Source organism: Stenella coeruleoalba (assembly GCF_951394435.1).
Source record: "Stenella coeruleoalba genome assembly, chromosome: 2".
Lineage (NCBI taxonomy): Eukaryota > Metazoa > Chordata > Mammalia > Artiodactyla > Delphinidae > Stenella > Stenella coeruleoalba.
This window is the reverse complement of record NC_137147.1, coordinates 178,860,549-178,875,531: the sequence shown is the minus strand read 5'-3', so window position 1 is coordinate 178,875,531 and position 14,983 is coordinate 178,860,549. Positions and strand designations below refer to the sequence as shown.

General features: G+C 41.2%; 1 protein-coding gene across 4 annotated transcripts in view; it reads left to right on the top strand.

Moving 5' to 3' along the window:
* The first annotated feature begins 6,372 nt into the window (after nt 1-6,372).
* The window catches only part of NSUN6 (NOP2/Sun RNA methyltransferase 6), a 71,155-nt gene continuing 62,544 nt past the window's right edge, over nt 6,373-14,983 (top strand). The window contains exons 1-3 of one of the 4 annotated variants that reach the window (XM_079914403.1): nt 6,373-6,866; nt 9,214-9,369; nt 10,547-10,647. In XM_079914403.1, coding sequence (XP_079770529.1) covers nt 6,792-6,866; nt 9,214-9,369; nt 10,547-10,647 — 332 coding nt within the window. In that variant the 5' untranslated portion in view covers nt 6,373-6,791. Of the gene's footprint in view, nt 6,867-9,213; nt 9,370-10,546; nt 10,648-14,089; nt 14,170-14,983 lie in introns of those variants that run through there. The other 3 variants (XM_079914401.1, XM_079914400.1, XM_079914402.1) reach the window with 3 other exon arrangements.

Genomic DNA, 14,983 nt, shown 5'->3' with positions numbered 1-14,983 from the left:
GAGAGTGAGTGAGTGACTGAGAGAGAGAGAGAGAGAGAGACAGAGAGAGAGAGAGACAGAGAGAGAGAGAATTACCAAGGGAGGAAGACACAGGTGGAAATGAGATGTTAGAAAATAGAGGCAGGTGAAGAGAATAAGTTTTCAGAGAGCAGAAGTTCTTAGTTTGCTGAAAAGGAGGTTACATGTATGCACAAACAAAGTTTTTAGGTGTATAGGAGCTCTTGATTCAAGAAACTCACGATTAATTGCCTCTGTCTTATCTGTAGGTTAGAGGCAAAATCACCTATTGTGCGTAGAAGAACCCAGGTTGATGATACATTGCTTTAAAGAGCACCTGCATTAGTTCCTTATTGCTTTCATAAGGAACTACCACAAATGTAGTGGCTTAAGGCAACACAGATTTAATATTTTGTAATCTGCAGGTCAGAAGTCTGAAATGCATCGGCAGGGCTGTGTTCCCTCTGGGGGCTCAGGGGAGCATCTGTTCATTGCCTTTTCCAGCTTCTAGAGGCTGCCTGCATCCCTTAGCTCGTGGCCACATCACTCTGACCTTGGCTTCCATCATCACATCACCTTTTCTGATTCTGACCCTCCAGCCTCCCTATTATAAGGGCCCTTATGATTACACTGGGGCTTCCTGGTTAATCCAGCATGTTCTCCCCATTTCAAGGGTCCTTAACTTAATCTCACTTGCAAAATCCCTTTGCCATTCACAGGTTCCAGAGATTAGGATATGGACATCTTTGTGAGGGAGAGAGGAGGCTCTTATTCAACCTACCACATCATCTAGCTGAAACAGTAATCAATATTGATTGACTACTGACCCACTAAAAACGTAACCCAACAAAACGGCTTGTTTGTAAACTTTCCATTGGTGTCCTATTTGTCCTTTTTTAAAATTGCCTTCCAAATGTAAATAAGCCTATTAGAGAACAGTTCTGCTCTAGCTCATTCTTTGTTGCAATTTGCAAAAACTTTCATATGTAGTACATAATCTTATTTAATTCCTAGGATAGAACTCCATTGTCAGAAGAAACACACACCACAAGTATAAAATTCTGGAAGATAACGAGTAATGCATAAGGCTCCCCAAAGACAGAAGTATTCCAGACAATTCTAGAAAAGAGTTGAATTAAAATGATTACAATAACAAATCATCTCCATGATTTATGTAAGTTGATAGGTAGGAAGGCAGAAATATGGGTGCAAATGCTGGTGGGTCCATAGAAAGTTGGAATTTCTTCTTGATTCTTTCTTCCCCTGTCCTCATGCATCCACCTAAGTCACTAGGTCCCACCGAATTCCATGTGTTAAATGTCTTTCACATCTACCCACCTCCCTCCGACCCCATTGCCTGGATTACTGGAACTGCATTCTGATAGGTTTTTCTGCCTCTGTTCTTGCATCAATTGGAGACCTTTTCCAACAATCATCTGGCATGATCTTTTAAAAATGTTACATGAATCTGAGCCTGTTACTCTTCTGCTTTGAAACTGTTTAATGACTTGCCATTGGCCTGAGGACGAAGTTCTTCCTTGCTTACCAGGGCTAACAGGAAACTTCAAAAATAGGGCTGGGGCTCTGTCTCTCTCTCCATGCTATACTCTTGCCACTCAACCCCTCCCCTACTATGTACCAGTTTTGTACACGATAATTCCTTCTGCCTGGAATATTCTCATTTTGGTCTTTTCCTCTTCTTCCCCAGTGTCCCTCACCCCTCCTCCCTGGTTAACTCCAAGTCAGCTTTCTGGTTTTAATGTAACCATCTCTTCTGGAAGGCCACGTCTCCTTTCTGAGAGGTTTTTGTGCTCTTTGATTCAGTTTTAGATGAGATTAAATTAGATTTTCTTGCCATTTCCTCTGCCTTGCACCCCATATTTCCCTAGTTTTAACATTCATCATATTTTTCACTGCTTAATAATTTTCTCTACTTCCAAAATAGACTGTGAGCTCTATGACGACAGTTGACTGTTTTCTCTGGCCCCTATGCCTGAGTACCCAATGCAATGCTTGTTGCTTACTGACCCTAAATAAATACTTGCTGGATATGAAGGATAAACTATTCTTATAGGTTCAGTTATTCACCTATCAATATATACCGAGTGCCTAATATGTGCTAGGTACTGCCCTAAGGCTGGGTCTACAAAGGTAAGTAAGACTGACGTGGAACTTAATGTTAGTTTTCATCGTAGCCTAACCTGTATTTTGGGTAATTATTTAAGCGACTCCATCTCTGCCACTGCGACTACTTCTTTCATGTGCCCATAGTGCCAGGCATGGGGTGGCTGAAGACAAAGGTGGGCTAATATCAATGGGCTGAATCATTCTGTCCACTAAGTTGTTCAGTGCTTCCTCGGTGGTGGATGCCTTCTAGTAGGCAATTACATGTGATGTGAAAATTCTCATATGTCCATCCACATGCCTCTGCCTAAGATCTTGTCTCTGACCTTTAAGCCTATTTTCTTCCATGCCCTTGATGAGCAGGCCAAGCAATTTGCTGCCGCCCAGGAGTCAATATATATTCTCATCCTGAGCCATTTCCTCCATGCAAAGTGGGTAGCAAATACACTGCTCACAGATTCTCTCATCAGGAAAAATTTCCCTTGACACTGTCATTCAAGGTCACCCCTAACTATGACTGTAGTCCCACCACTATCTAGTTTTGTCTTCTACCCACATACCTAGACAACTGAACTGAAAACCAACCTCTAAATTTTTTTTTCTCATTCAGCTGGTAGTAGAAAACCCCCATAGAGCCAGAGATGTGAGCTGAGGCAGAAGCAACTGTGGTGGGTGCAACTGTGGTGGGTGACATGGGGGTACAGGTTACTTCCTTATGTAGATTATTCTTGTTCATGCTTAATCCCAGATGTACCTTTTCCATCTCATGATGGGTTGCTGCTGGGTTCACGTCTATTTATGACTTGGTGGATCTAACAGAACCCAGCTTGTGATGGGCAATTTTTTTTTTTAATTTGCTAAAGGAAGGTTTATTGACTACCAAGAATTGACAACATTTTCTGTAGGGTAATCAGATGGGTCATCATATTGTATGTGACATTCTTCCAGATGAATGGGAAGATACTATCCATAATGCTATTGATTGCCCAGATAGAGATTATATTTCGGTAACAGCAAGACAAGAGGACAGACCTTTTTCTCAGACTTGCTCACTTTTCCAGACAGATATTTAATGCCTTCTCTTCTCAGAGAGTATTTGGCACATGCTCTGTCTTGTGTATCACATTAATTGCTTTGAGATCTCTCTGCCACGGAGTGCAGCCTGGTGTAAGTATTTTGCTGCATTGGTCTAACCTCCTCAGGACCTCTCTTAACCACTAATTTGGTTTCCCACAAATCCAGGTCCATAGTCTTTCGACTTGTAACCTCCAGACTTGCAAGCTCCATCATCTCCATCGATGAGGAGAAAGTAGGTCCCAGCTTCCTTTTCCAGGTGGACCTTGATGTTGAGGGGCTGCTCATACTGCAGTTTCTGGCCCTCGGTCTCAGTCCTGACCTGGTACAGCTGCTCCTCCAGGGCCCCGATCTGAGGCTGGATCCGGGCGAGCTGAGCACAGTAGTTGCCCTTGGTGTAACAGGCGTTTTCTGACACTTACTGTGCTGGGGTGGGTGGGTGGGGAGATAAGCTCTTCGAGACTCTGGGACCCACCACTTCAGTAAATACTTTAGAGGTCAGGGGCATGTTGGAACATCCTTTTCAAGGGATGTCATTTTTTGTTCCGTCTTCCCTTACAATACATTGATTTTCAAGCTTGTTGTCATTAATGCCCTGCTAAGGAAACTTTTAAGGTATTTTTTTTTTGTCTAACAACTTCCCCATAATGGAATATTAACAGTACAGGTATACTGTATATTTGTTGAGGTTACTGTGGCCTTTGGAGGACCACAAACCATTGTATTGTATACATTTTTTGCCCCCTTAGAACCACCTTTTGCCCCCATTACGATGACATCACCCCCAGTAATAATGCACACCCTACTACAAAGAAGGAAGTACAGTATCTGGCTGGTCTCTTTGGCTTCTGGTGACGATACATCCCACAACTTCGAGTACTGACCCAGCACGTCAAGCATGGGATGTGGAAGACGGCCACATTTGAGTTGGGCCTTTGGCAGAAAAGGGGTTTGCATCGCAGGTCCAGGCTGTGATGTAAGCTGTATTGCTGCTTGGGCAATACAATCTGTCTTTATTTATGGATTTGGAGCTGTCAGTGATGGCAAAAGATGCAGTGTGGAGATGATGGCGAGCCCAAGGGAGACAGTCACAAATTTGAGGGGGTGCTCTCAGGGCTCACACGTGAGAGCGAGGGCCTCCTTAACGGTGCACACTAGGGGCCTCTCTTGCCTCATCATAATCCTGTCCCGGGGGTCAAGTTCTCTTGACTGCTCCTCTGACCTTGTTGGCTGTAGGGTAACTCTGGTTACTCCTATGTTTTATTCTAGAAGCTTTATAGATTTTACATGTAGGGACGTCTAGGATCCATTCTGAGTTAATATGTACTTATGGAGGTTAGTCTCCAGATGAATTGAGATTGATAGATTTCCAGCCTTTCCTAGACTTTTTTTCCCAAATCCTCTCATGCCTTCTTCATGAAATTAAATATTGAGAAATAGGGTTTTTATGTTTTTTTGGGGGGGGGGATAAAAGGAAAGTTTTGGAGCATAACAAATTGAGATTAAGATTATATGATTATATCTAAGATTTTGTTTTGCTCTCCCCACATTGGGGGCCATATGACCCCATCGAGAATACAAAACCCCAATGACCCTTATATGGGTGTATTCTTATAGGGGTCTTCCTCGTTTTTTTAAAGCTTACATTTTCTTTTTATTTATTTATTTAGGCCATACTGCACGGCATGCAGGATCTTAGTCCCCCCCACCAGGGATTGAACCCAGGCCCCCAGCAGTGGAAGTGTGGAGTTATAGGTGTCTTCTTTTGCTTAGACAATATGTATTTAGTATGCCAACTTCAGATCTGTAATATGGACCAACTTTAGAACACCAAGAGACCTCATCATCAACATAACCGTCACTTCAGTGATGTCTAGCCAAAGATTGTCTAAATGTCCTCAGCACTGTTCACAAGTGCTGAACTAGTGAACTAATGTCCAGCAGATATCAATATATGCTTTATCAGCACTTCCTTTCTCTGGTTTACAGAGCTGTCCATCCACTTATTCATCTACTCCTTCAATATTTGAGTGCTTCTTACGTGGTAGGCACTGGGTCTGCAGCAGTGAGGTAAAGTCTCTACCTTCTCAGAGTTTACAATCTAGTTCACCTTGTTCCTTCCTCTCCCTTTTCTCCTTGATATCGATTCCAAACATTATCGGTGCTGTGGTCACAATCTTGAGGTTGCAAAAATTCCTTTGGAAATGGCTGGACTAGACATTTTCCTGATCACTTTCAGATGATTTAGCCACAGAAGAATTCCATAAATTTACCAAAGAAATAGGCCGTGGTGGAAAAAGTAGGTATTGGTTTTAGAAGCCAGGTGGCTACGGTCTTTATCCTGACGTTCTCACTCATTGTGAGAGAGTGTATCGTACTTCTAAAAACACCTCCGTGTGAGATTTAAACAGAAAAAGACTTAAGAAAAAATTTCCTACAGTTCTGTATTAATGACAACGGTGTGTTTCAAAAAACACTGTCTCGGAGACAGAAGAATTATTTCTAGTTTCCTATTTTAATCACAGGAAACTAAGCGACTTTCATTAGGTCCCTTCTCCCTTTGAATCTTTCCTCACCTGAAACACACAGATTACGCCAAAGGTCTCCCGAGCTTTAAAGTAGAAATCAGCACCGATACAGGGAACCTGTTAGTCTTATTCAACTAATTGTAAAAACTACCTGTGCGTTTTAAGGTTTTACCTGAGCATGTATGGATATTACAAGACCATTAACCCAGCTTTTAAAAATGTGAATAATGTTTTTTCACAACTGAAGTCAGACCAGCAAGCCTAAGAGAGGGAAGGTAATTTCAGAAAATCAAAGGGTGGATGATAGGCCCAAATAAATTCTGGTTTCATTCTTGCTTTGGAGATCACCCAGCAGGTAACTAATTGACTCCTCACCTTATTCAGGTTAGCACGACCCAACCCTCCCCAATTAGCACCCAGCTCTGCCCGCCCAGCTCCGCCCAACAGCTGGATCTGTTTGCAGGTCCCGGAGGCAGCTCCGCCTCCATCCCCTTAAAGCACCCGCCCAGGCCCGCTGCACGTGGATGCGCCGCGGGCGGAGCTGGGAAACTCCGGAGACGTGACGTAGCGGCAATCTGCGGCTGCGGATTGGAGGGCAGGGGAAGGAAGGGTGGGCCGCATTGCCGGAAGTGACGCATGCCGGAAGCGGCTTTCTGCCGAGAAACTGGGGCCGAGGGACTGGAGGTTAGGCCGTGGTGATCCCAGCCTGGTTTCCACATCTCCGCCCAGTTCACGGCGGTTTCACTCCTCACGGTTTTTTGTTTTGTTTTGTTTTTTTTTCTCTGCAACGTGAGTGGCGTTGCCTCGCAGTGATTTCCGTGGGCGTCGCTAAAGAAGGACCTGGGAGGAGAGGAAGCCGCTGCAAACTGGCCAAGCTCCAGAAGGCGTGGAAGTACCTCCGCGTTTCCCATTTTAACTCGGCGTGAGCAGCGCGCTCTTCCCGGGCATCGGTGGTCCCGGCACGTTGTGGGTGGTATTCATTGCCCAGACGCTCCGTGTAATTAGGAGAGAGAAAAACCACCGTTTTCCAGCATTTCTCGTGGAGGAGGAGAACTAAGCGATAGGAAAATGTCTATTTTCCCTAAAATATCTTTGAGACTTGAGGTTGAAAGCTATCTGAAAGCGGGCTTTATGAATGAGGAGGTAGGTCAGATAAACACGTTAGATGCTATTTGCAAAAATTCAAATATTTACACGCTCTAGAGAAATAGAAAAATAATCTAAAAGGCAATCAAATGTGTACAGCCGTTGTTTCTTAGTATTCGTCTTTCCGAATGTAAAATATGCTAATATCTTTCTGCAGGTATTTAATGTATGCTTTCCGAGCTAAGAGGTGTATGGGGTGTATGTTTTAACATTTAGGAATGGGAAAGGAGGGAAGGGTAAAAAGCGGTTGTGTGTCTGGCGGCAAGAATGCACTGAAGGGATTACAAGGGGCAAGACAAGATCCCCGTCTCCGAGAATTTAAGTCCCGAAGAGAAGAAACGCCTGTACTCTTAGAGCGCCTGCCCTGGCGCTCAGGTGAAAGGTTTACTATCGTTCCGTGAGTGCTGCTTAAATGCCACCGGTTGTGCTAGATGAACCGCAGACCTTTACATCTTAATCTGCGCAGTCTTGTTTTGGTAGAGATTTCCTCCCCAATTTTTATAGATGAGAGAACTGAGGGTCCAAAGAGCGACGTTAAGTGAATCAAATTGACACCGCTGTCATGTAACAGTGTTGAAATGTGAAGGTAAAGAGCTCAGGTCCAATGGGAAAACGAATGGATTTGGGACCCCAAGCCCCTGGTTTGCATCCTAGTGCTTTGAGTGAATTACTTCACATCCCTTAACCTTTCTTTCCTTTTCTGTGAAATTTGAGGACGGTTAACAGTACTAAAATTTCAAGGTGGTTGTTTTAACGTATTAATCGTAAGTGCAAGCACCTGGCATCGTTTTGGCGCCTAATGGGTCCTCCACAAATGTTCCTTCTGTGCGCTGCTGGCAGTGCCGAGCCCAGAAGTCCTCAGTGAATGTTGATCGTCTTTGATTGCCAAGCCTGTGCTCTCTCCACCTTACCATCCCGCCTGCAGGCAATTTTGTATTTTCCAACTCTTTGATTTTCTATTCGAAATGAAGCCGCATAAATGTTACTCGTTTTCAAAGATTTTGGTGAAGCCATGACTTCTAGGTTTGATTTCTACATTTTATTTCCAGAGGTTATGTTAAGGGGCAAGACAGTACGGAAAGAGAAAATACCTTCTTGATTTCAAAGAACTTATAGTATAAGGGGCGTATTAAGAGAAATAGAGGCAGTCAGCAGTTTTTTTTCCCAGCAGTTTTTAAAATGGTTAACATTGTTTTATAAAAAAAGATTCAAATGTCTGTCTGACACCACTTCTGCCGCAAACCCACTAACTATACGATTTTACAAAAAGAAAACCCATCCCTTTGTAAAAAGTATCAAAGGTAATGGAATATTCAGTTAAAAAAAACAAACCTTGAGAGAGTACGAATATTTTTAGGCTAGTGGATTATTAGGCTGGCAAGTGGTTTATGAAGATTCTGTGAGGCTGGGTATAGTCAAAGATGACAAAAAAAAGGAAATACTTGTCTCAAAAGCTTTAGTTAATTACAAGGAAACTCGGTTGTTTGAGTCTTTATAACTTTATTTCTGACAGGTATCTTGCTACCTGTCTTTTTTTGGACAATATCTTTTACATTTAATAATACTATATTAAGAAGCTGATGTTATGGGGGCTCTTTGGGTGACGGTATCAATGTTACTTACTGTTCAAGTATTGGTGTTTTAAAACGTTACTAACCAATTTGCTCTAGGATACGGGGTTAGCAAGGAACTAATTCTACAGAAGTGATGTAACAGTTAATGTTTTTAGAAATAAGTAGAATGAAATCCTGAATTTATATGAATAAATGTAGCAGATATGTTAATAATGCTTTTTGGCTGTGTTGGGTCTTTGTTCCTGCGTGCAGGCTTTCTCTAGTTGCCGCGAGCAGGGGCTGCTCTTTGCCGCGGTGCGCGGGCTTCTCATTCCGGTGGCTTCTCTTGTTGCGGAGCACGGGCTCTAGGCGCGTGGGCTTCAGTAGTTGTGGCTCGCGGGCACTAGAGCGCAGGCTCAGTAGTTATGGCGCACGGGCCTAGTTGCTCCGTGGCACGTGGGATCTTTCCGGACCAGGACTCGAACCCGGGCTCGAACCCGTGTCCCCTGCATTGGCAGGCAGATTCTTAGCCACTGCACCACCAGGGAAGCACGAGGCAGCGTTTTCTAAGCCCTTTTTGTCTGGTGTTTCACTATGTGTTTATTAGCATAACCCTGTGAAATAGCGCGATTCCCGTAGCGTTATTAACACATAAACAATGCAGAAAAGTGAAATGGAACCGAATAATTGCCGAATGATGTTTCATTAGTTGGAACAAATGTATAGACATATATCTTAATACTTTTAGTTTGTATAATGAAACTGAAACATTGTTCTTTTCTTCTTTTCAGGTTGTATCTGTTTTAGGTAAAGAAGCAGCAGAAAGGAAGTTTGAAACTCTGTTACATAAGTTGTCCCACCCTCCATCATTCACTACTGTCAGAGTAAATACGCATCTAGCCTCAGTACAACATGTGAAAAGTCTGTTATTTGATGAGCTTCAGAAGGTTCGTGCACATTTTTGTCATTATGTACAGAATTAGATTTCTACAATCTGTGTCATGTCACTCCTCACTAATATCATGTGAGCGATATACTATTACAAGTTTACAAATAAAGAAATTGAGGATCATGAATGTTGTTCAAGATTATGTAGTGAGTGCTCATGCTAGAGCTTGAACCTAGTACTTCTGATTCTGAATTAATTTAGTGACTGGATAGGTCACTCGACCCCTCTGGGCCTCCGTTGCTTCGTCATTAAAATACATAAGCGGTCCATTCTAACCCTAAAAGTCTGTGATATTGTAATAAGCAGCATATAACGACCATGAGGGCAGATCACGTAGCCAAGGTGAACCCAGAGGTAAGGAGGTGCCTACTGATTACCTGTAGGATTATATTTTTTATTTTAATATAATAATTTAATTAAATATAATAAAAGGAGGAAAATAATGTAAAGATATGTTTTAAAGAAAACAACACAAATTTTTTTTTGTTCAACCAATAAAATAGTTTTGGCATAATACTAATTTTCTGTAAGTGAAAACAGTATTATAAAATGGCATTTTTAAAGTTCCATGCAGAAAAATAATATTGGAATTTTCTTGTTTATATTGTCTTCTTTGCTTTCAAAAGCTGTACTTTTTTTTTTTTTTTTTTTTGCGGTACACGTCGCCTCTCACTGTTGTGGCCTCTCCCATTGCGGGGCACAGACTCCGGACGCGCAGGCTCAGCGGCCATGGCTCACGGGCCTAGCCGCTCTGCGGCATGTGGGATCTTCCCGGACCGGGGCACAAACCCGTGTCCCCTGCATTGGCAGGCGGACTCTCAACCACTGCGCCACCAGGGAAACCCCAAAAGCTGTACATTTTATAAGTGAAATAAGTCAGATAGTGAAAGACAAATACTGCATGATATCACTTATATGTGGAATCTAAAAAATACAACTAACTAGCGAATATAACAAAAAAGAAGCAGACTCAGATACAGAGAACAAACAAGTGGTTACCAGTGGGGAGGGAGGGGGAGGGGCAGTATAGGGGTGGGAGTGGGAGGGACAAACTATTGGGTGTAGGACAGGCTTAAGGATGTGTTGTACAACATGGGAAATACAGCCAATATTTTGTAGTAACTGTAAATGAAAGGTAACCTTTGAAAATTGTATTAAAAATTTTTTTAAACCAGAAAGAAAACCCCAAAGCTGTGCATTTTGTGTTTCATACACTGTGTACTGAAACTTGCCTCCAAAGAAATGTAAGATGGAGGAAAACAGATGCTTGGAGAGGGTACGTCAAGTTGTATTTTGTAGTTATTAAATCTCTTCTAACAAATAACCATGATGGGTGTCAGCAGACCTATTTCTACGTAATTGCCTAAATGAAAAGGAAGAGGTAAGCATGCTTAAAAGACTTGGATTTGTATATCACAGGCTGTGATCAGTTTACTCTGGATATAACTTAGAGAAATTTTCAGAGAATTTTCACTGGTATTGATTCTTTTTTTAAAATTTTATTGATGTATTGTTGATTTACAGGGTTGTATTAATTTCTGCTGTACAGCAAAGTGACTCAGTTATGCATATAAATATTCTTTTTTTTTTTTTGGTACGGGGGCCTCTCACTGTTGTGGCCTCTCCTGTTGTGGAGCACAGGCTCCGGACGTGCAGGCTCAGCGGCCATGGCTCACGGGCCCAGCTGCTCTGCGGCATGTGGGATCTTCCTGGACCGGAGCACGAACCCATGTCCCCTGCATTGGCAGGCGGACTCTCAAACACTGTGCCACCAGGGAAGCCCTAAATATTCTTTTTCATATTCTTTTCCATTATGGTTTATTACAGGATATTGAATATAGTTCCCTGTGCTGTACAAATAGGACCTTGTTGTTTGATTCATTTATTTTTTGTCTTTAATCTCATTACATTTATGGAATGTTTATTGTACTCTCTTTAAGAACAATTCTATGAACTTCCAGTTGTGAGGAGATGACCAGGTTATAAGAACCAGCTACGATTTCTGGCTGTATGAGAACAAAACTTAGTATAATAATTTTAAATAAGACTTGTAGAAAGGTTAATCTGATTTTTAATAAGAGCAGTAATTTTGTTGAGAGTAATGGCATTAGGCATAAAATATAAGCAGTTCCTCTAAGCAACTAAGATTATTACTTTTATGTAGTCATGCATGTAGGTTTTCAGTATGAAGGAAACTGTTCTGAGTCCCGTAAGGTGTCCGTAAGTCAGGCAGATCCAGATTGTTTTCTTTTCTAGAAATTATTCCTAGAGCTTAGGTAATCTAGGATCCCACTGTGATGGGAATAGAAGAACTCAGGAGTTGCATCTAAGAGCAGGCAGACGAAGTCACTCTGGGCTTTTGAGTCCCTTTCCTTGAAGGTTAAGATAAGACTGAGGAGGTTGGGTCGTGGGCACTAGGTAAGTATCTGGTGGTTTGAGCAGTGCCTGTTTGCAGCAGGAAAGGAGATTCGCAGGAGGTTTTAGATTGTACATCTCCTTTCTTTTGCCATGTCCCAAGCTCGTGTGTGTCCTAAAGACATATCCTGAATGATATATGAGTGGGTGCTTTGTCTCCAAATATCTCTGTGTCCCATGTTGAAATTTAATCATTTAAAATTTCATTTGACTGGTGAGCGATGTGGAGAAACGGACCTTTATACGTTGCAGATGGGAAAGTCAAGTGGTTTGGCTTCTTTGGAAGACAGTTTGGCGATCTCTTAAAAAGTTAAACATAAATTTACTGTACAACCCAGCAGTTCCACTCCTAGGTGTCTACCCAAGAGACATGAAAACATACGTCCATGCAAAGGCTTGGGCATGAACATTAATAGCAGCATTGTTCATAATAACCAAAAGGGAGAAGCTGTGCAAATGTCCATCGACTGGTGAATAGAAAAACAAAACGTGGTATGTTCACACAGGGGAACAGTACAGCAATGAAAGTGGTGAACTGATACGTGCTACCACTTGGGTGAACCTCAAAAACACTATAGTGAGTGAAAGAAGCCACACACAAGACAGTATGATCCTTTTTATATGAGATGTCTCGAAAAGGCAGATTTCTAGAGAAAGAAAGTAGGTTAGTGGTTGCCTGGGGTTGGAGCTGGGAACAGGCATTGGCTGCAGATGGACATGAGGAATCATAGTGTGTTGATGGACAGGATCTGAAATTGGATTTTAGTGGTGGTCACACAATTCTGTAAATTTACTAAAAATCATTGAATTGTGCATTTAAAATGGGTAAATTTTATGGTATGTAAATTAACCTCACTAAGGCTGTTTTAAAAAGGGCACGGGGTAGAAACAAACAGAAAGACAAGCAGGTGATATGCTTGGTTTAAAAAAAAGTTTGTGGTGTTTTATGGAAGTTACAGACGTGTGGTTTTATAAAAGTTTTATTTCTGTATCATTTTAATATCTGATAAAAAGGGAGAGAAGGGAAACCTTGGCCTGAGGAGGATTGATCTCTCTGTAGACTATTTCTATAGTATAAAGAAATAGTACTTCCAAAGCAAAACAAAAACAAATGGCAAAATTCATTCTCTTCTCCTTGGAAGGATCCATAGTCTGGATGCTGTAAGGTATCAAACTGAGAGCACATGAGGGAGAGAGGGAAAAAAAAGGGAGAGAGGCTTGTCTGAATGAGTTTGCCCTTAAGGTTTCTTACTATTCTGTTGGATGTGGTTAGTTCACAGTATCCTTTGCCTGGAGGAAGCAGAAGGCAGAAGAGCTGTTGACTTGGTAGAAATATAGTCAGATTTCTAAAATCTGAAGAATTTTTTTTTCTCTTTCCATCAACTTAGAAATAGGTTGATTTTGGAAGTTTTCTGTAGGTAGTGTATGGATACTACAAGGCAATGCAAATATCTGTTATGGTCACTGCTCTTTGGTGTATTATGTGAAAATGAATGAGTTGATAATCCCTAGCTTACATGGCAGAGACTTGTTCTCCACTATTTGCGTGCTGCCCTCCGATAGGGTACACAGCCCTTGCTGTCCAGTCCACTGTTCCGCGTGGAGTGCCCGGTTGTCTTCCGCCTGCAACGGTGGTGTGCTGGTGCATACTGCACAACCCACTTTCTGGGAAAAATAATGCTGGTGTGTGGTGTTTGCTGAGTTTTGCGGTGTAAACGCTCCCACTCTGGTCGATTTCAAGCTACCAGCATGACCATGGAGTTGGGAAGAGCTGCAGAGTTGGCTCCCATGAGACTGGGAGTTGGCCCCAGCACCTATGCCACTGGCCCTGCACTTATTTCCAGTCTGAAGGCCAAGTACGGTAGAGGATACTGAAAATCCTGAGCCTTTGCCAGGAAGCATCATCCAACTGACATGGCATCCAGTGTTGATAATATATAATAAATAGCGTTTAGTAATCTCAATCTTTAATGTCCTATTCATGCAATCCTATATTGGATATGTGTTTTCAGAGTAAGTCACGTAAGGTCAACAATGGTTCGTGTTTCCAAAGTCAAAAACAGTAAGCAAAATTGAGCCTTTTACTTGTAAAGAAGTTAAGATACTTGAGAATCAAATTATAGAGAAAACGTTGTTGTTTTGAAGTCTTTGATTTTTTATAGTATCCCGTGGAATAAAGTGAAAATACCCTAAATCAAGCTCATTACCGTGCTCTGCTAGGTAATGACACTGAAAAGCTCTGTAACTTGAAATTTAACCAATATACTGATTGCTTTGTAATCCTGTGTGTTTATTTTTAACAGCAGTTTAATGGATTAAGTTTTCCTATTCTTCAGCATCCAGACCTTCAGGATGTCTTACTTATTCCTGTTATTGGACCTAGGTTTGTAACTATTTCATTTTCAAATTATATTCTTCTAAATAAAAATGTCACAGGTTCTTTTTTACTGTTAGTGACAGTACTAAGTTTCTCCATTATTAAGATAGGAATTCACAAACTTGGTAAATGCTGACTCTATAGTCTTTCATGGAAAATATTACAAAAGAACACTAGGAATGGGCCCAGATACCTTGAGAGTAATGCATTGTACTTGCGTTTAGTGCAGTGATTGATTTTTTTTCTGTGTTATATCATGTTTTCTTTTCTTTTTAAACATCTTTATTGGAGTATAATTGCTTTACAATGTTGTGTTAGTTTCTGCTGTGCAGTGATTGATTTTTTTCCATTCTGTAAGAAAATTACTTTTACATTTGTTTACTTGTATATCTTGATTCCACTGCTCAGTTAAAACTTTATTGAGCTACAACAAAAATACAAAGCACCGTTTCCTACTTTAATAATTGATATGTTTGTAAAATTTTATTAATTCACAGTTATGTTAAATTACTGTGTTTGTTCTCTGAGTAGAACAGACACTATGTGTTTGGTGGGATGTGTTTAAAATTTGAAAAAATCGGCTTTCATATTATAATGGGTGTTGTATTGAAAATCCCTAATTGTGATAAAATTTTTTTAATACCCCTAAGACTTATAATAAACATAAAAATGCTCATTTTGTTAAAGCTTTAAAGTAATTTAGTGGTCAACAGTAGAGCAGTGGTTTTTGGTTTATCCACGCAGTGGATTATTATATGGCCTTTATTATTATTATTTTTATATGGCCTTTAATGTGGGAGAATTATATGTACAAAGAAAA